General features: G+C 31.1%; 1 protein-coding gene across 1 annotated transcript; it reads left to right on the forward strand.

Moving 5' to 3' along the window:
• The first annotated feature begins 2,458 nt into the window (after window positions 1-2,458).
• Window positions 2,459-14,142, forward strand: LOC134721663 (uncharacterized). The gene is made up of 9 exons (XM_063584799.1): window positions 2,459-3,008; window positions 4,222-4,304; window positions 5,006-5,083; window positions 5,946-6,026; window positions 7,143-7,833; window positions 8,451-8,671; window positions 9,295-10,074; window positions 10,642-10,810; window positions 12,001-14,142. Exons 1-9 carry the CDS (start codon window positions 2,627-2,629, stop codon window positions 12,672-12,674), a joined length of 3,159 nt encoding a protein of 1,052 aa, XP_063440869.1. The 5' UTR covers window positions 2,459-2,626; the 3' UTR covers window positions 12,675-14,142.
• Window positions 14,143-22,633: the final 8,491 nt, after the last annotated feature.

Here is a 22,633-nt window from a genome sequence, read left to right on the forward strand (position 1 = left end):
CTGCAATTTATTATCTACTGTGTAACAGACAAATTTAAAATTCGAATATCAAATGACCGGGAAAATATGAATGACGAGGACCGTGAACTATTAGACTTCCAGACCATCTGTGCTGGATGAAAACACGGTCACCTTTCTTCAAGTCAAGTATCCAATTATGTGTCCTACAGTTACCATAGTTTAACTTTTATACTCAAAAGAAAATATCTCCTCGTTTTATACAGTCAGTAGACTTTGTTTCCTGCACGAGCATCTATCATGCAGAATATTTGGTGCCGTAAACACGCCTGTTGGAGAATTATATTTTTGTTCAATATTGAGGGGGAGGACAGTGGTAAGGGAGACAGGGAGAAAGGGGATAGGAGAAAGGTGAAAGGGGGTGGGAGAAAGGAGAAAAAGTTGGAGAAAAAATAAAATATGAAAAATTAAATATCTCTCTTTTTTTCGGTAAATTAAAAATAATAAAATAAGGAGAAGACGGGTAGGAGAAAGGGGAAAGGGGGGGGGGGTAGGAGAAAGGAGAAGAGGGAAGGGAGAAGGGTACCCCCTGTCCTCCCCCTAAATATTATTTGTTACCTCATCAAATTTAAAAATAGTGTCTTTTGCGAAATTTGAATTATGTTTATGAAAAAATTGTTTTCACGATTTAATCTTATATCTACTAATACTATGATAGTTTTGACATAATAAATAAACTAGCCTTCATTCACACCCAGGCTGATAACTTGGAATTTGGTATGCGTGATTCAACTTTTTTGAAAATAACAGGATGTGACGTCACTTGGTTGAGATATATGTCCACTAGGTGTATCTTATAGTTTTCCTTAAATAATCTGAGTGGTTATTCTTTCAATGCATACACAACTGATTTTTACTCTAATGGCGTAAAGGGTTTGTGAATCATCAGTGGCAATCAAATCGAAAAGGTCAAAAGACAAAATATAGTAAATCTCATTGAGTTTGAAATTCTTAAGATATGAAACATTAGGTGTATAATATCTCATAAACTTAATTAAATATCTTGAAAACTTAAATCAATATCTTATAAATTTATCGTTTAAATTTCATAACATCTCCTATAAGACTGGTACGTCAAACTCATATAGGAATCAATTATCAGAATGCTGGAGACTCTTATTGACACCACATGTGTTAAATTTTGAGGTAGTCTGTCTCAATGAATTCTCGGCATTCCTATGGGAACACACCGTCAACCTCTCCTTGAAGGCCTCTTCTTGTTTTAATATGAGTCAGAGTTTTTTCAGTGGTGATGGCCGTTTTACATTAAGAAATGTAGCGGTCTTACATAATCCCTAAATAATCAGGATCAGAAAACATCTGTCCGTTGTATTTGTGTGCAGTATTTTTTCTATCGTATCTACGTATATAAATTTATTTTTCAGATTTGTAACAAAGAAAAACGATATTTTCCCCTGAGTATAGAACAGATTTATACCACGATGGAATGTAGATAGACAAAGTTGGAAAGGCATGAACCCTTAACTCAAAACATGACAAGCATAAAGTAAAACTTTAAATAGTGAGTAAAGGGTTAATATTATGATATAATGCCGTAACATGCTAAAAATACTCTGTCAACTGATGATATTTATACATTGTGTATCTGAGCCGATTTACTACAGAGAGATGAAAAACTGAATAATCAATTGCACCCACAACTTTGGAATAACTAGCAAAATTAAATACATTTAAGGGAACCTGTAATAAATTTTAATATTAGGAGTCATTCTCTGTAAGCACCAAAATGACAAGGAAATGGTATGTCATGAAATCAGACAAAACTTGGTTAAATGGTGCATTATAGGCATAAAACATTATTCATATAAAAAAAAATGTTAAAAAAATATGTGTTGCCATGGTAACACATCATATTTAAAAAGACTGATTTTTTTTCGATTCAAAAACTGAAAAAAAGAATTTTTTAAACAATCTTTACATAAAAAGGAAGAAGTTAAAATTCTATCACTGTTAATACCCTGAAAGGATTATTATAGCTCTACTTAAATAAAAAAAAATGAAAGCTGTGCATATTTTCGTTTTACTGTACCAGCCTGTGGAACTTTGGGAAAATACACTAGTTTTCAAAATTAATTTAACATTTTCAGCAATTTTCAAAACAAATTAAAAAAAAATTTGGACAACAGATCTCTGAGATTTTTTAGGGATAAATCTTTAAGATATTGTTTTCAATGTATGTTAATTTATAGAGAGGTGATATTTAGAATAAAAAAGTTAAATGCATTGCTTTGGCACTATATTTGCATATAATTTGTAAAAAAAAATGGTGACGTTTTTGTGATTTGAATAAATATTCTTTTCAAATGCTGCACAAGAGTACTATTTTTAATGTAATATATAATATAAATAAAAATAACTATCTTTGTTTCTGCATATAGAGCTGTCTATAAAGTACAGCTAGTGCTAACATCAATATTTATTCCAACACAGCTATCAAGTTATCTCCCTTGTTAACAACTCTTCCTATTATGAGGTAACAAATAAACAAGATGTCAGCAGACAACAAGATGTAAACAACCATCACCTTAACTTTATAGAAGATTCAAGGTTTTGTAATCAACAAATAATGATTTAGGGTGATTGAAAAATGACTTTCTGCCAGTTTGGATCGTTATCCAAAGAATTTATCAGATGTTCTGAAGACTTTTTCCATTTAAAGACATGTTCATATGATGACATTATTATTGTGCTTACTGAAGCTGGTATCTTACCAAAGAATATTTTGGCTAATACCTATTATATTTGTTCTTCACATTTTAATTACTTTCTAAAACTAAATGAAAAGAAAAGAAATAGACTTCTTTGCCTGGTACCATCTCACATTAGTGCACATCCAGAAATAGACCACACCCATTCGTCAGAAGTTGTTAGGCACAATGAGAAGAAGAGAAAAAGAAGCAAATGTCTTCAGTTTGAAGATGTAACAACTTTATTCAAAAAAACTGGTGTTGTTCTGCCAGTAGGAACACGTAAGTCAATGTACTTTTGTATATGGGTAGGTGTGTGGGATAATGTACAATTTGAATTGTACAAATCAATTTTTAGAGCAAGGGAGGGTGCTATGCCTTTGTATCTTACAAATATCCAATACTTTGAAAACATTTTAAGTTGAACAACAACAAAAAACATACTTAAATCCACAAAGATATTTAAAAGTCAATATTTGTCAGATAACACATTTGTTTTAGTGAAAAACATAGCCATATTCCACATATATTTTACGTAGGTGCCGAAATGACTAAAATTAAGTGTCGTTTTAACCAAGTGCCGATTTGACTAGGTGCCGATTTAACCTTGCAGGTGCCGATTTGACGATAATAAAACGTTTGAATAGACTCAAAGGGGACAGGTTCTAGTTTAAGAAAACAGATATTCTTATTCTTCTTTAGTTTAAGTCATAATCCATGCAGTTTTCACAAAGGCCCAGCAGCCCAGGCAAGTAAAACTGCTTTTGGGCCTGTAAAAATAATTTCTACAGGCCAACAGAATCTAACTAAATTTGTCCCACAATTGAGTCCTGGGCCTGTAGATTTAAAAGTTTATCCTGAGGTCAAAGTATCACAATAAATTATTTTCTATATTGTGTAAGTTAGTTTCAAATAATCTTAAGGCTAAAATTAGTTTTGCTTTTAATAAAATTGGACCATTTATTTCCCAAATCCCCATGAACCCTCTCTCCCTTACCTCCTAGAATATCAAGGGTCATCAGTCATCTATAGTAAAACTATAATAAATAATGTACACTATCACAAGACTATCACCCCCTATCACTATTTCTAATGTAAGAGGTCAATGGACACAGAAACCCAGTAACACAAGAAAGACAATTATACCTTTCAATTATAATTAAAAAGTATAAGGGGACAAGATTATGGATGTAAAAATCTAGTAAAAAATCTGTTAACAATGTTTTTATAGCTTCAAAACACCTAACAGGTCAATTAGCCAGTAGTGTTGTTTAAATCTAAAGTTACATTCAATTATAACTGAACATATAACATGTATAGAAACATGATTTATAAATATCAAAGTGAATTAATAATGAAAATCTCACTTGCAACAACTACTCAAACAGAAGTCTAATTTTCATGTGTACCCATGATTACAAAACTTATCAAACATTTTGCATACACCAGGCAGATTATGTTACTTATTTTGACTTATCTAATTTTACATTTGTAGCTGTCTGTATTAGCTGCAGAAAAGAATTTACCAGAAAAGAACTAGATGATGATATATATACATATGAGGAATGTTCATCAAAGGTACCAAAATAAGACCAGTTTGAAACAAAAATATATAGGATAAATATATATACTTTTTCAAAAGTTTATATTTGACTTTAGCATTTTTTTGCAATCATTTTTTAACTAAACATGTTAAAGGCTGTACATTAACTTATAATAGTTTACTTTTATAAATTGTTATTTGGATGGAGGGTAATGTCTCAATGGCACTCGACACACCACATCTTCCTATATCTGTATAAATATGTTAAATTGAATGTGTCTAGTAATAAAATTGAGAATGGAAATGGGGAATGTGTCAAAGAGACACTAACCTGATCAAAAAAAATAAAAAAAACAGCAGCAGGTCACCAACAGGTCTTCAATGTAGCGAGAAATTCCCACACCCGGAGGCGTCCTTCAGCTGGCCCCTAAACAAATATATACTAGTTCAGTGATAACGAACGCCATACTAATTTCCAAATTGTACACACGAAACTAAAATTAAAATAATACAAGACTAACTGAAGGCCAGAGGCTCCTGACTTGGGAATGATGTTATAGATGGCATATACTGATAAAAATCTCATTTATAGTACAGATATGATAATCTAACACATTTAATGTAGCATATATTCTTCTGTCTGTCTGTCTGTCTGTCTGTCTGTCTGTCTGTCTGTCTGTCTGTCTGTCTGTCTGTCTGTCTGTCTGTCATATTCAAGTATGTTATTTATTTTTAGGTTAAAGACAGTTTACAACATTGTGTGGATACTTTCATTGAGAGCCAAAATACAATTGAGACACAAGCAGATGGAATTGTAAGTACTACTAAACTTGTATAGTATTTATGGAAATTTGATTTTTATGCTTAATTATGATAGAATAATTCAAATTTGGTTATTAGATATGAGAGCGGTCTGTTTAACATGTCTAATATTGGAATTTCATTATTTTGATAGTTGGTATAAAAATTTGGTTGGATCAAAATTTCATGTATGAATGCATATAGTTTTATAGATATGTGGATATTTTATTTTCACAATTGCAGTCATTATGAGCACATTACCTCTGAAACAAATTTCTGGTGTCAAAAGCATAATTTTTTCATTTTGATCTTTTTTAACAGATATAAGTTAACATGTTATAGTTTTATAATAGAATAAATTGCTTCGCTGAGCACAGCCCGATACAACTGCATATGTTAAACCTTGAACAGTTGGCGGAAATTTAGACACAATATTCAAGCTTGATATACTCTTTTAATTTGGATTGTGATCAAATTTTTAACATAGTGTAGGTTTCTGACACACAAAAAAAAGGTAAAGATTTAACAAATCTATTGCGCAATACTGTACAATTAAAGATTCTTCTTGAAAATTTCAAAAAAAAATAAGAACCCCTTTAAAAAATAAGAACACCCCCAACTTTTGAATCTGTTTGTGGTCGTATGAAAACTTAGGATATAGGATATAGGGACCCTGGTATCCATCCATAACAAAAAATCAGTAGACACACTATAACAAATAAACACAAAAAGCAAAAGAACAGCACTGCATTGTTGTTATTCATCAAAAATCATAGTAAGGCCCATCTACAGAATGTGCAAGTTCAAAATATGTAATTCCCTGAGATTTATTGTCGCCTTGTGGTGAATTTAATTTTTATATGATTTACTTACAGACACATGAGACATGTCAAATGGAGTATGATGGAAGTAATATTTTCTCAGATTCAGAAACAATTGAACAACAATCTACACAGGTATAAAATTTTATAACTCTTTTATGATATCATTTATTGTTCAGTTAAGCTGAATAAATTATAACACCACTTAAATAAAGGGGAGTATACTTATTTACCTCTGTCTGGCCATTTGTCAGTCTGTCACTCTGTCCTATGAATATTTTTCATTGCTCCTTTCTCAGGAATTACATAAGAAGGATTTCTGAAATTTGGTTTCAGAGTTTATATATGTCAGCTGTACCGTTTGATGTGTCTTCAGTTTTATCACTCCACAACTTCCTGTATACTAAATACTTTTAAAAATGATTTTACACATGAGTAGCTAACTTCTAAATTTCTGTTATTTTTTTTAAGTTGGGGTTTATTATTTTTTACTTCTGTCTGTCAGTCTGTCAGTCCATCCCTGTGCCCATGAATATTTATCATCTTATCTGTCTCAGGAACTATGACATTTTTTTTAAAACATTTTTGCTCTAGTCACATACAATATGCCATGTCAGAAGTTTTTCCACACATCAAACAACCTGTTGTTGGGTTGCTACTCATAAATTAGAAATTTTGCAGTGTTTTATCAAGTTGGTTATCAACTTGAATTATTTTTGAAACCTTAACAAAGATCTTCTCCTCTGAAAATACTAATTAACCCTAGCTGGCATAAAAACAAAATAAAGGGCACCTAGAACCTCTATGTATATGTAAAATGAACATTTTTTGTTGCTCATATACTCATCCTTGTTTATGCATCAAAATAGCTGCTGAATGTTGGGCTTAAAATAAAATTTCTTTCTGTTTTTCTGTTTTTTCTGGATTCCTACATATAAAATTAGACTACCCTTGTATGTTATATCTTTTCATAAGATGAATAATTTCTCTATATATACCTACGCAATAAGAATAATATACAAGTAGACAACAGGGAACACAGAAATTTGTTAGCATATTCATTTAATTTGTCAACCTAAGGCTAAGCTTAAGTTTTCACAGACTTTTGCTCGACTATTCACCATAGTGAGTTTGTAGATCAGACCTGATACTGAATATCAATATTGATACTATAAGTAAATAATACTGTATTATTTAACCATTGATTTGTCACTTTTATTTTATGACTAAATGATGAACATTTTTTTACAGGAATCACAGGCCAGTTACCAAAGAGAAGAGGCACTTCAGTATTTAAATCGCTTTTTAGAAGTTAATGGCAGCAAAACTATTTCCAGCCTTCCATCAAAGTCCTGGTTTGAACTGTCCAAGAAATCACAATACTTGTATGTTGATAGACTACAAAATATCATTGACTGTGTCATAGGATGTTTTTTCCCTGAGAATTTTAGTGATGTCTCACAGCAAATATTTCTGTCAAACTCAACTGAGAAGGTCTCTTCTGAAGAAAATATCAAACCTCTTGCAACGTTATCAACTATTGCAGAGTTTTACCAGAAATCAGAATCTTGGCAGCATAGAAGACAATTATTATCAATGCTTTCATTGTTCATGACATACCAAGAAGTATTGCAACTTATCCCTGACTTAACAGAGTTTAGATACTACACTTCCAAAAAACATGGAGAGAAATTTGGCTATGGGCTGCCTGTACCACAAGCAGAAACACACAGACAAAAAATGGATCCAATGAAATTAGACAGCTTCTTGGAATTTATAACATCACCACATATTATCAGAGATCTACCATATGGTGAAAAGAAATTGAAATTATCTGATGGAACAGTTCAAAATGTGCCAAACCTGATTCGATGTATGGGCTCTTCAGATATTATTCATCAGTACAAACTGTATTGTGAAGAAAACACTATTATCCCATTAGGTAAGAATAAAATCAAATAGTTTCAAGTAGCCTCTTCCTTCTGCTGTTGTCTGTTCTATGGTCAATTGTTGTCTCTTTGACACATTCCCCATTTCCATTCTCAATTTTGTCTTATATAATATTGCATACTTGTTACAAAAAACCCTTTTTTTTAGTTATTTGTCTTACCTTGATGTATTAAAAATAGAAAGACTTAGATATGCTAGTCTAGGTCTATTGATTTTAAAACTTTTCCTTATGTTACATATATTAATTTGTGATTAGGATAGTTTATGGGGAACCACTATAGTCACTGATAGGTTAAAGTTATTTGGTATACATATATATGATTTTCTCTTTTGTTGTCCAAGAGTTCATAATGAAGTTACAGTACTTTGTTTATGAAAAGAAAAATTGTCTTAACTTTTACCATTTCCAAAAATAAACCAAGATTGCTTTCACAAAAATATTTACTAACTGAATGATAGAGTCATATTCATTATAAGATCCCACCTCAATCTAAATGATTTTTTCTATTATTATCATAGAGTTAAAGAACTTTGTTTTGTTGAAAATGTGGTTTTAAAATCAAACTCAGCTGTATGAATATGAACATCTATTATACTCTTTTATTGCAGGTGAAAGTACAATGTACAAAATTCTATCAGAATGTACAGCTACCATCCGACAAAGCTTTGAAGGTGTCGACTATTTTGTGGCTGAAGGCGGGAGGGCTTTTGCTACCCTAGAGGCTGTAGCTAAAGAATTACACAGTCTTGATCTGATGACTCAAACTGAATTCAGTGATATCAACAAACTTTTGGTGCAGTCAAGAAGATACATGAAGGCAGATTTTAGAGTATGTGTGAATATTTAGTACTCTGAATATATATATATATACATGTGCAGTTCTTCCTTTCTATTTTCATTTTGTCAGTAAAAAACAATTTTATTTTTAAAATTTATTATATGCGCATCTATGTAGTAACAGTGTATTTTTGTGCCTCTATCTGTCCATCCATTTACATCTACATTGTAGCTATCAAGTAAATCTCAACCCTTAATTTTTATTTGATTGTAATACCCTATTTGTTTTAGGAGTTATAGGTAGGGTCCAGTAAAACACTTTTATATTTGAAATATAAGGTATTGATACAAATATTTTTAAAATAAATAGTAGCAAGACTATAGTCCTAGGTCAATGAAGTCTATAAGCCTAGATAAAATAAGAAAAAAATGACACTTTCCTGTAATTTTGTATGAACAATATAACAAACTACAATTATAGCATGTAATGTCAACCTCTTGGTGTTAAATTCTATGCAACACTAGACTTGACTTGTTAGTGATGTCAGGACATTAAAACAAGATTTAATAATGTAAATTCCAAAAACAGTAATAAGTAAAATACCAAACACTTGTAAATGAAAGAATTTTTTTTTTGAAAGCTAGGTATTATATATTTGCTTGTTTTAATTTCAGGTCCATGTTGCTCAGTCATGCCAAGTTGCAGACCATTGTCTTACATATGGAGGAAGCGATCCCAAAGATGAAAATTTTAAATCTGAATGCAATCATTCGTATACACATATTTGCGAATCATGTGAACAGCTAAAAGAAATCATAACAGCAATGACAAAAATAGTAACCAACACTACTGAACATGAGGATGCAGCAAATGATATGAGATTTAAAATAAACCAGGCAGCACAGAGTATCATTAACTTGAAGAAACATCTTGTTAGGTGTCAAATACAAGACCAAGCCAAAAATGATACATTTGAACAAATGCAGGAAAATGAAGTCTTCATAGTTTGCGATTGGGCTATGAAATTTTTGCCCAGAAAATTTAGAGAAGATCAGTGTGACTGGTTTGCAAAGAGGGGGATTCCATGGCATTTGTCAATAGCATTTAAGAAAATTGATAACTCTCTACACTCTCTTGGATTTATCCATATATTTTCAAACCAGACCTCACAGGATAGTCACACTACCAGTGGCGTAATACAGGATGTCATCACATCAATCCAAGATGATAACCAGAGCACACAGTTTCATCTTTGGTCTGACAATGCCGCCTGTTATAAATCCTCCGAGATGATGGCACAACTCTTTAACTTGGGCAGTGTACAAACCTACAACTTTTGTGAGGCACAGAATGGCAAAGGTCCCTGTGATAGGACAGCAGCAACTGTTAAATCAGCAATAAGAAGATACATCAATCAAGGAAATGATGTTGTAACTGCCAATCATATGAAAGAGGTAAGAATTTTTCTTTTTATGTATAATACATTCATGTACCTATAAAACTTCATTAAAGTACATGTAGGTGATCAGATTTGGTGTTAAATTCAACAAAATAATATTAAACAAGAATAACAACTCCCCACAATAGGACAAAATGACACAGAAATGAACAACTATAGGTCACTGTACAGCCTTCAACAATGAGCAAAGCCCACACTGCATAATCAGTTATATAAAGTACACTTTAGTTTTAAGTTGATTGGATTCAACTTCTTCAAATGTACCATCACCTAAAACTGTAACCAAAAACATTAGCTTGAAGCAGGACAAAAGGAGGAATGAAAGAACGAAAGAATGGACAAACAAAGGGACGCACAAACGTAAAATCATAATGGTCATAAAGGGGGCATATAAATGGGAAATGAAAAGTATAATATTTTAATTAAAAATATAAAATCTGTTTAATGACAGCAATTTCATAGTTTTAAACCAAAAGCTTTCAATTGTTCATGGTTACAAGCTATTGATTATCAATGCAAAATTATCCAAATTAGCAATGAATATATTTTTATTTTTTTAAAGGCCATTGAAAAGTCAATGAAGAATGTTAGATACAGAATAAAAGTGGTAGACAATATGACAGCAAAACCTAAAAATGTGGACCGTGTCATTCCATCAATATCGAGTTATTCAAACTTCACCTTTGAGAGGAATGGAATCAGAGTATGGAAGGCATACAATATTGGCCAAGGTAGGTGTTATAAATTTTGACCATTTTCATAAATGTAGAGGTTGATGAAGATTTAGTTTTATAAAATGCTCTGCAATTGAGTTATAGTTTCAAAGAAAGAAATTTAAAATTATATATAAGACTAAATCTTTCAAAGAAGTCAATTTCCACCAGTTGCGCTACACCAAAATTACACCTGTTGAAGAATTATCAATCGTGCCTCTGTCCTAAACTTTTGAATTCAAAACTTACTAAAAACAATGACCAGCAATTTCATCATGAACTATAGAACAAAATTGGGCTAAAAGCTAACACTTATATACATGTAGTTTTTAAAAAGATTGAAAAAATTAAACTTACTGTTTATTATACAATTAACTCACAAATTGAATAAAAGTCCGAAGTACTTATATCATAAGTTTGCGAGTTAGAGACCCTGTTTTCACATCACTAACCTCTAGAAAAAATGGGTTTAATCCTTTTATTAATAATTCTTCAGTCAAACATAGTACACCATTATTTTCTAAATTTAAATTATTTGTCTGACAGCTACTATGTCTATATTTACAATCTAAATCACAATGGCACGCCGCCATCTTGACTTTCTAAAAACCATAAAAGTGCAATAAATGCAACAGAATCTAAAATGAAAGAGCACCTACCTCAAAAACTTCATTTTAAATAGATATTATGCGAATTTGAAGTGTACACGTAACGAAATAATCTTTCCCTTGAAAATTTTCATTCGTGTGACTTTCATCATGTTTTGCAATGATGTAAATTCGCCAAATCCTTCATGAAATTTTGTTAATTGTAATAAAATTTTATTTTGTATACATTTTTTAAAGCTTTAGGGCATTTTTAAAATTGTTTGTTATAAATGCATTACAATAGAAACAATTGTTATGCATTTGTTTTATAATCTCAATTTGCCGAAAATCCCAGTATCCTTACAAGAATGTGTACCATGCATGAATAGATTACGAAAGTAGTTTTGGAAATATGGTTTATCGAAGTGTAAACCAAGAGAAAAATTCTAATTGACCAATCCAATTCAAGTATCTATAGATATTCAAATGAAATAAGAATTATTGTATGATTCAAACAAGTTTTTTCAAGAAATTTTTTGGTGCATATATATACTAGATTTAATCACCAATTAGCAAATACAAGGCTGAATATGTGAGTGAAAGTTTTTCTTTTCTTTCTAGGATGTCTTATTTCAAACATATCTACAGTAGAGTCAATACAACTCCAAGTGATAGAAGATTCAGGTCATATACTTTTCCATCAACTGAAACAAAAGATAAATGAACCTGAAACAGATTCAGAAGATGTGGTGGTTTGCTCAACTGAGGGATGCACAAAAACATTTGCAAACAATGAAGAACTAACGAATCATTTATATTCAGAAAAATGTACACTCGTATTTGATCAAAAATCTAGTTGCAGCTCTGATATATCCAAAGTCAAATACCTTGAAAAGGTTGCTGAATCAAGCGTTAATAAACAACTAATGATCATGCCATCTGCAACTAAACTATCAACATCCGATTCTGAATTGGACATGGGTTGGGCGTTGAAAGATGACCGAAAAAATAAGAGGTTCAACAAAAATCAAACAGATTATCTTTATAAAAAATTCAATAAAGGACAAAAAAGTGGTAAAAAAGAAGACCCATACAGTGTGTCTGAAGCAATGTTGCTTGAAAAAAATGAAGATGGTTCTAGGCGTTTCGATTATAGTGAAATACTCTCTGTCCAACAAATTACCAGTTATTTTTCCCGGTTATGTAGGAAGTTGAAGCTTGATGAATCCGGTTCTGATGCAGCCAGGGAGGAAACAATCAGCAATTTAACTCAGCAAATCAATTCAAACAATTAACTGTATTTATTGTGTTATATAAGTTCATACTACTTATCACTTAGTGTTACTTGTCTGTCCGATTATTGTCTGTCTGTTTACATTTCATATTTTTAACTCCTCTTTGAGAGCCTCTAAACAGAATTAAAGAGAGCTATTTTTATCCTGTAAAGAACCTCTGTAAGAATTGAAACCAAACTTAGTGTATATGTTCATATCTGAAGGTCCTGATCAATGTGTAATAGTTATTATCAATTTGATGCTGAATCAAAATTCAGAAATGGCAACTGAAAAAACAAACTCTATAATTTTCGTTCCATTATAAATCAATTCATCTAAAGGGGTTGAGGATATTTCCTTGTCATATTTTTGTTAGATTTTTTTAGAAATTCTCTAGTTTTATCCATTTAAAAGCCTTGAAAAATTTGCCCATGGACCCCCATTTTTCTTTTCATAAATCTTTTACATATACAATTATAAGCCATTTATAAAAGTCTTATAAAATCTTATTTATTTTCTAATAGTTATTGAGAGCTTAAACTGGTATGGGACAAAGCTAGGAAAAATCAAGAGAGAACTTTTCCCCATCAAAATTGCAATGGCTAAAACTTTGAAAACAAGCACATTGACCCCTATATTTTTTTTGATTAATCAATTAATCCCTTTTAATTCAGACTAGTGTTATAGAAAGCTATTTATTTTGAAACTGAACAGGGAAATTTCTTAAAATTTTAAAATACAGAATTTCTGTTAACAACTGAGTTATATAATGCAACATTGGTAATTGGTCCTTGGTCAGAAGGTCACATACATTAGTCTGATGCTGTAAAAGAACAGGGTATCCAGGTCTGAAAGTTCCATATTATCAATACAGGGCGGATATTGTATACAAAATTCTTGACCTATTCATGCTATTCTAGTTTCAAAAAATCAGGAAAAGGAGGAGGGTGGGTTGGGTTGAGGGGTTGGTTGTTGTTGATTTTTTTTGTTTACATGTATTATCTTAGTTCATGCATGTTTAAAACTATCTCACACTGTCATGTTGTTTAAAATAATCTTATGCAAAGCGGAATATGAACTCGATTGTTTTCATGCTAATAATAGGCTATTTATAGACATAATTATGTTGCCATGACAACCACATAAAATGATAAAAACTGAAAAAGTGTTGTCTATTTCTATCAAAAGCCTGTTCATAAGATTTCTTTTGGAAAGTTTGTCTCAATATCTCTTATGCAGTTTGGTTATATACTGGTTATGTATCACTGCATGTATGTAGATTTTGTGAAATATCAGGATTTAGAGCAATTTTCAAATTAAAAAAAAAAAAATACCAAAAATATCACCTCTCTAATTTTTTAATATTGTGATGATAACTAATGAAGCTTCATTGTCAAATAGTTTCAAAAAGGTCTGTTGTCCAGTTTTTTTCTGTTACACTCTTAAAAAAGCCTGAAAAATCACTTTTTTAGCTTCATGACAAAAGTGCAAAATGGCTGCTTTATATGCATGCCACTGCATGTCTAGAAATTAGTTTTTATCTTTAATACTTTAGTTATATAAAGTTAAAGTGTGATAGATTTGAACAGTCAAAGCTTCATTATTTTAAGTTCTGTGTATTCTGCAGTATGAAGTGCTGAAAATCTGAAAAAATCATGATTTTCCAATGAAAAATGGCTCAAAATGAGGGTAATCAGTTTCCATGGCAACCAGATTTTTTTTTCAACTTTTTTTATTTTTTTCACAATAAGACACCTTAAAGAAGTCTTGATACAAAATTTCATTAAAATCTGTGACTTTGCGTTTCTTGATTTTTCCAAATACTTTGATATTTATGGAGAATGACTCTTAGTACAAAATGAAGAGAATTTGTACTATGTTTGGGTTACCTTAAAATCTTACTTATGTTGAAACTATATAAAGCGAGGTAACTACTAATGCAATAGTATTTTTTTAACATTCTTATTCAATTTGATTGGCTAACAGCATAGGCCGATGTTAAGCCTCCCAAAAACTGAACTAAAAAAAGGTGCTTTCCGAAAAAGTAAAAACATGTCCTTAATGTAAATGAAAAATAATGAAATATCATAAATCGCCTTATCGTTTATTTAAGGCAGTGCTTTATAAGGTCTGACTTTCAAGTCATGAGGTTCATCTTTCCTTACGCGACATCCAACAAATGTATGCTGGGGGTCATTTGGCCAGAAATAGATCTGGAAATGTTTAAATTTCTCCCCTTCTTTTTGTGGTATGAAATGGTTTTTGTTTCTTTCATTTACATTGGGAAATAAAGAAACGATCAGTGTGTATTGTTCGTTTTAAATTTAAATAAATTAGTAATGTGTATTTTGCATTATAAGCAGTCAACCTGATTACAAACTGTCATTATTTGAATTCCGTGTTGAAAGAGGTCGGATCAATTTCGAGTACTATTTGCGATCTAAAGATATTTTAAAATCATTTCAGTCGTTGATGTTACATGTTATTACAATTAAAAGTCGACTGAACATGAATTATATTACATATTATACAATTTAAAGCATTTCTGTACGTGAAGCCGTATGACGTTATAGCTATTTCGGTCTCAGTTATATAAAGTATGAAATTATCGTTTCTAAATAGGTGGTGCCGATCTGGTAGGGTCTCACTCATTAGAAACAAGAAGCGTCAAAAAGTGACAAGAAGCGACAATAAAATTGATTTAGCGATAAGTAGCGACAATAAAATTAATTTAGCGATAAGAAGCGTCAAGAAGATTTTTTATATTACATTGATAGATAAAAAAATATCATAAATCGCCTTATCGTTTATTTAAGGCAGTGCTTTATAAGGTCTGACTTTCAAGTCATGAGGTTCATCTTTCCTTACGCGACATCCAACAAATGTATGCTGGGGGTCATTTGGCCAGAAATAGATCTGGAAATGTTTAAATTTCTCCCCTTCTTTTTGTGGTATGAAATGGTTTTTGTTTCTTTCATTTACATTGGGAAATAAAGAAACGATCAGTGTTTATTGTTCGTTTTAAATTTAAATAAATTAGTAATGTGTATTTTGCATTATAAGCAGTCAACCTGATTACAAACTGTCATTATTTGAATTCCGTGTTGAAAGAGGTCGGATCAATTTCGAGTACTATTTGCGATCTAAAGATATTTTAAAATCATTTCAGTCGTTGATGTTACATGTTATCACAATTAAAAGTCGACTGAACATGAATTATATTACATATTATACAATTTAAAGCATTTCTGTACGTGAAGCCGTATGACGTTATAGCTATTTCGGTCTCAGTTATATAAAGTATGAAATTATCGTTTCTAAATAGGTGGTGCCGATCTGGTAGGGTCTCACTCATTAGAAACAAGAAGCGTCAAAAAGTGACAAGAAGCGACAATAAAATTGATTTAGCGATAAGTAGCGACAATAAAATTAATTTAGCGATAAGAAGCGTCAAGAAGATTTTTTATATTACATTGATAGATAAAAAAATATTTTTTTATAAGGAAGAAAGGGATTGTATAGTTTTTATTAGATATAAAGAATATGTTTTATGCACACGCTAAACACAATGATTTTCCAACTTCCTTTTAAATAATTTATTTAATAGGGACATACTTGATAGGTGTGGCTTCACACTATCACACCAAACGAGAATAGCCTCTTGAGAGAATATCGATTCGCTTGTCCCTTGTTTGCTATATTCGTTTCGTCACTAAATTATTCTTCTTGTCGCTGTTTGTCGCTAAAATTCTTCTTGACTCTTGTTAGTGAGACCGGTCAGTTCCGTCCTTAACTTCCGTTTCTGCACTGCTAAACAACCACACAATTAACGATGCCTAGTCCTTGTTGTTGTGTAATGCATTTCCAAATGACTTAATAAGAGGGAAACCTTTAGTCAATGCATGGCTCATACGTAGATTGTCACGATGAAATCGTAGAGGCCATCTCAATCAGCTGTTGTTTGCAAAGCACATTTTACCGAAAACGACTACGTTCAGGAAACTTTTTATGGTAAAACTTTATGTACTTTAAGAAATATATACTGCTATTTATATAATTCGCCATGCAATTAAACCAAAGTATGTTTGCAACCGCAATTATCGTTTTAGAATAAAAAGGGGGGTTAATTCAAGACGTCATAAATCTTGGGATTACGTTTCAATGTCATCTGTTTGGCATGTTTTAATGAATGCTACAATTATAAGGTTTTCCTACAAGAGGTAAATCATACTGATAATTATTTTAACAGTAATTATGTCAATTTAGGATGTAATGACAGGAATTCATGAGCTATGCCCGAGGCTTTCTTGAAAAAATATCAATGACAATGTAAAGAGGAACAGAACATTGACATGAATGATGCTCTCTTATTCAGGTATGTGTGTTGCTCAAGTCTTTCACAAGTTTCAAAAAAGCTAATGTTATAAAACTTTTTTCAGGGCACAAACCTACTTTAAAGAGACTTGTCTACTGCCATTCCCATCCTATTTTCACGCATCATTTTGCAAGCAAGAGATTGAATGGTTTGCAAAATTAAAAATCAGGACGGTGTCCCGTTAAACCAAAAGAACTAAAGTGGATGAATATTGTAGGAGAAATCTAGAGGACAGTTTTGATTTGTGAAATTGGTTTTCCTGAAAAGTCATTCATCCTGCAGAAAGAATTTATAACTGTCCACCACCAACTGACGAGCTAATGTTGAGCTTCACAAATGGAATTACGCAAACACCATCAATGCCTATGTTTTCAGCACAGATTTCACAAATTATGACACAGCTGTGTCGTATACTAAATTTTATTTTTATATAAATAAATATATAGTGTCATTTTAGAACTTGTATATTGCCAATCCTATATTTATCACATGCATCCCTTTTTTTCTATAGATATACGTTGTAGTGCTATTTTTCACTTCTACCTAAATCTTTACTATGGCATCAGGAAAGAAAGACACAAAATGACCATGATAGTATTAAAATGCACAAAACTGTCAGATATACCAAAAATAAATCTGCTTTTGATACTCTTTTTTTCGATTGATATTTCCTTATAAGCTCATAAACAATGTTTTCAAAAATTTAAAGTTGAATAAAACAATAGAACTTGTGTGTTATATTTAAGAAACTTGGCAAAAACCTTTTTTCACACTCAATGCATATATGTAAAACTTCAAACTATTTGAGTAAAGCGTCAGAAAAAGCTTTTATCTATAGCTCGTTTTTATATAGATTAGACCATTAGTTGTCCTGTTTGAATTATTGTAGTTGTGTTGAATGCCGTTCTTTGACCTGTAATTTATAACATTAGATAATTTGTGACATGGTTGGAGAATTGTCTCATTGGCACTCATACCACATCTTCTTTAATATATTAACAAAAGAAAGATGACCATCTTCATGTCGTAAAACCTAAGTAGGTTGATAGTGCAGAGGATCTTTATCTCACCTCATATGTGTCGAAACATCGAGGCATTATCCGAACAATATTAAAAAAATGCACAGCTCGAATAAAAACTTTTATTTGACCAACAATATACAAAACAAATGCATAATATATAAATGGAAATAATATAAAATTGTAATGAATATGAATATTTAAAATATAAGATTAACAATAATGTGAAATATTCAATAAACTATAAAAAGATTGTCGAACAATATGTCCAGAAGATAACATAGTTCTTGCCTGGACATTGTGTGAACCATTCATCAGGAACATAACTCATAAGTATATTTGTACACTCAGCTAAGAAACATTGTAACTGAAATCGCAATAGAAATTGTGTTTACCTTAAAGTTTAAATATTCACATGTTCAAGGTACTTAGCTGCTAATATTGGTCATAAAATGAATAGGTGAAACTGAGGTTACAGACAGAAAACCCTTAGCTGGAGGAAAATTAAAGTGATAATTATAACATGTCTATCATAGAGAAGTTATTTACCTCTGTTACAAAATATTGACACATCACAAATGTAACAATTTCGGAATAACTCGTTATTTGTCTATTTAATTGAACAAAGGGTGTTTCGTCTTTTGTGTTTACTTTTATATCTGCATACTAGTATTTGATAGTAAATTAATTATCAAATGCATTCTAATTTAGAGATATCAATCAGAAGAAATAAAAAAAAATATCTACTTTTGTACAGAACATATAATGAATGCATATGAAGCTTTAAGCAAAATATATAGTTATTTTAGTTTAAAAATGTTGAATTGGAGTCTAGTGATGTCTAAAGGCTTTAGGTGTAAAACTGTTATCCCTTTGACGTTGCTTTTATAGTAATAATTGAGACATTTTTAGATAACAAAAACCAAAACTGTTAAACATGTGAAAAAAATAAGGGTTTACTGTACCGAAGTATACACAAATATTCCTAAGCATGCTTTTAATATGGCGTTTTCAACTATGAAAAGGATAATGAAAAGTGTTTACGTACAATAATATTTGAGGTACATATATGGTACATCAAATTAAGTACTGCAACTTGTAATTTTGTGTGAAAATGATTTAATTTGGTAACTTGTTTACCTTTATAAGTAACAATATTTTAATTTCAACTATAAAATATCACAGCGTAGTGAATACAGAAATCATACTCATATATTACATAATATAGATGTCATGACAGGATCAGGTGCAATCTTAGGATAATCTGGCTAAACGCTTACAACAATGCGAAAAAGGGAATTTGTATTTTGTTTCAAAATTCAATTTAGTTTTAATGATTTCAAATCCGTTTTTGCTTTGCAATTCGCATTTTTCTAGGAAATAAAATGTTCTTAATTATTATTTCAAATATGGGCAAAATTTTAAGAACAAATATATATCAGTCAAATTATACCCAAGATTGTTCCTTCTCAAATGCATATCAACAATTGTCAAAACATCTTACAACTAGATATTAGTTTGAAGTTTACAATCAGGTACTCTTGCATATACGATTTCCCTGGCTCTAATTTTTAAGTTTCGTGGCAGTAAAAATAATCCTTCCACATGTATATATTCACTAGTGATAGTAAATCTTATAGTAATATTAACTGAAAATATCAAATTTCTTTCTACATGTATTTGAGCGTTGTATTTTATATTATTAAAGAATAATGACATTTTAATAAGAACAAATTATAATTCTAACCGCAGAAAATACACCGTAGGATTAATCCTGTTTTTTTTTTCTGTCCAGCATAATTTTCTTTCAATTCCTATTCCCCCCTGTAAAACAATTAAAATCTTTCTGGTTAAAAAGATTCTATAACAAATGCAGGCACTTTAAGTAATAATATGATAATTGAAACTACAAATGGTAATCTTGTATGGACCCTGAACGGGATGAAGATAATTCATCATGAGCTACAACAACTTCTTTCAAGTCTTCTCTGTCAAAAACAGTCATTTCAACTTGTTCCGTACAAACAGGATCTAATTCTTTCTCATCTTTTTGAAAGTTCCTACGTTTTTCTGATGGAGTTCTTTGCCTAACATCACTGGAGGTGTTGGCAGAAGGTATTGAGCTAGATGTATCTCCTATGTGTTCCTCTTCAATGTCATGTAACAATGAACATGAACCATTGGGTATGTTCCGTTTGCTTGAAACAGAATCTCCACTACCTGATAAAACTTCTGAATCACAAGTACTTACACTTGAAGCCACACTTAGGCTTCTAAATTGATCTGAAGTATTATTTATATTCAGAAGGGATGTTATTAACATATTTTGTTGATCAATAAGTTTATTTATCTTTAGATCTAAGTATTTCACTTTGTCAGCTAAGAGTTCATTATGTGTATCTTTCTTTGATACATAATTGAGCATTTCGTATCGGAAACTAGAAATATCTTGCTTAAGCTCATCGAAATCAACTGTAAAATAATAACAATGCACAATAAAATTAATATTTCCTTTCGACAAATTGCAATAAAGATGTTTTAAAGTACATTCCTAGCATACCTTAAATGATTTATAGACATGTAAATAAAACAAAGTATCTTTTGTGTCATTTAATGATTATCTAGCCAATTACCTTCAGTTGTAAATCATGAATAACGAATATAAATGATGCCATTTTTAGAGATTTGCAGTTACGATTTTAAGTCTTTTGAATTCCGAAGCAGATATTTCTTCGATCAAAGATGCATCTGATTTTATGCATGAAGTGGTCGCAATCTGTCATATATGGATTACGTTTAAAGTCGAACCATTAATCAGGAAATTGGTTTTTTTTTTTTAATTTAGATTGTTTCACAATTCGTCATGTCAGGTTTTTATAGCTGACTTTATCATAGTTATGGTATGGGTTTTGCTCGTCGTTGACTGAATAGGATGACATAAATTTGCTGAAATCCACGTTATTTTGACGTTACTTGAAAGTTGACTCATTCATTGGCATTCATACTTCATAGCCTTACTTTATACCTTGTTTTTACCTCATGTTTGTCCTCTGTGACATCATCTTATGCGAATATGTATTGTATATTTCCTAAGAATGAGCTATATGCCAAATGCCAAGGTTACAGCCTTAACTACTTGCCCTTGCTGTACAAACATGTATTTTTGTGATAGGGTTCATGTTGGTCTGTCTTGTATGTTGTGGAGGTTTTATTTCGGCTTATAAATTTAGTAATAACGAATTTGATATTGAATGAATTCCATATATTGACTATAAATAGATTACAATATTTACCTTCACTTGCATCATCTTCTCTCTGGACATCAAATATGTACCTTTTAACAATTCTTTTCATTACTCTCTGCAAAATATTATTAGGATGAAAATATTTTAAATTCAAATGGCTTAATCAAAAGCTCTAACCATTGAAACGAATTGATAAAAACTGTCATTGACTTGGTACAGGCATTTACTTAATATGTAACAAATGATGGATTAAACCTGGTTTTATAGCTAGCTTCACCTCTCACTTGTATGACAGTCACATCAAATTCCATTATATAATATTGCTGAGCATCTTAGCAAGGATTGAACGTTTCAAAATCCAGGTTTACAGTTCATGTTATTGTTTTGTAGACTCAGAAATTACACTTGTCAACATGCATGCGCAAGCTCCATGTGTTAATTAAAACAAATTGTGACACATTTTGAGGGAGGATATTCATTTACCTTATCTAAATGATGAAAGAACCTTTATGTCCGAGTTTAATACAAATAAAAGTTGGAAAAAGTCTCATTGGCAAGTACAGTTTTTTTTTTGCATCAATGCTAAATCATATTTTAAGTTCAAACAATGTATTGCTCTAGAATGAAATTAAATTAGTTGTGTTCAAACATATGCACTTGATTGAAACGATATTGTTTTAAAATATTATATAAAGATTCAGATAATCGATATTTGGGATGATACAAGGTTGTCCCATTTGCAATCATACCTTATCATCTTGTCTTATAAATATATTTCAATTGGGTCATGAAGTTCCTTACATAGTCAGGTATTCATATATTCTTCGTTCAGAGGTTAGGTTTTGTGCGTTTCTCCTTATATAGTCAGGTATTCATATATTCTTCGTTTAGAGGTTAGGTTTTGGGTGTTTCTCCTTACATAGTCAGGTATTCATATTTTCTTCGTTTAGAGGTTAGGTTTTGGACGTTGCTCCTTATATAGTCAGTAATTCATATATTTTAGGTTTAGAGGTAAGTTTTTGGCGTTTCTCCTTACATAGTCAGGAATTCATATATTCTTCGTTTAGAGGTTAGGTTTTGAGTGTTTCTCCTTACATAGTCAGGTAGTTATATATTCTTCGTTTAGAGGTTAGGTTTTATGCGTTTCTCCTTATATAGTCAGATATTCATATATTCTTCGTTTAGAGCTTAGGTTTTGGGCGTTTCTCATTATATAGTCAGGTATTCATATATTCTTCGTATAGAGGTTCGGTTTTGGGCGTTTCTCCTTACATAGTCAGGTATTCATATATTCTTCGTTTAGAGGTTAGGTTTTGGGCGTTTCTCCTTATATAGTCAGGT

This window comes from Mytilus trossulus, chromosome 6 (genome assembly GCF_036588685.1).
Source record: "Mytilus trossulus isolate FHL-02 chromosome 6, PNRI_Mtr1.1.1.hap1, whole genome shotgun sequence".
NCBI lineage: Eukaryota > Metazoa > Mollusca > Bivalvia > Mytilida > Mytilidae > Mytilus > Mytilus trossulus.

Coding starts and splice junctions, on each gene's coding strand:
- LOC134721663 (XM_063584799.1), top strand. CDS start 2,627: ATGACTTTCTGCCAGTTTGGATCGTTATCCAAAGAATTTATCAGATGT. Junction 4,305..5,005: donor ATGAGGAATGTTCATCAAAG/GTACCAAAATAA, acceptor ATTTATTTTTAG/GTTAAAGACAGTTTACAACA. Junction 7,834..8,450: donor AAACACTATTATCCCATTAG/GTAAGAATAAAA, acceptor CTTTTATTGCAG/GTGAAAGTACAATGTACAAA.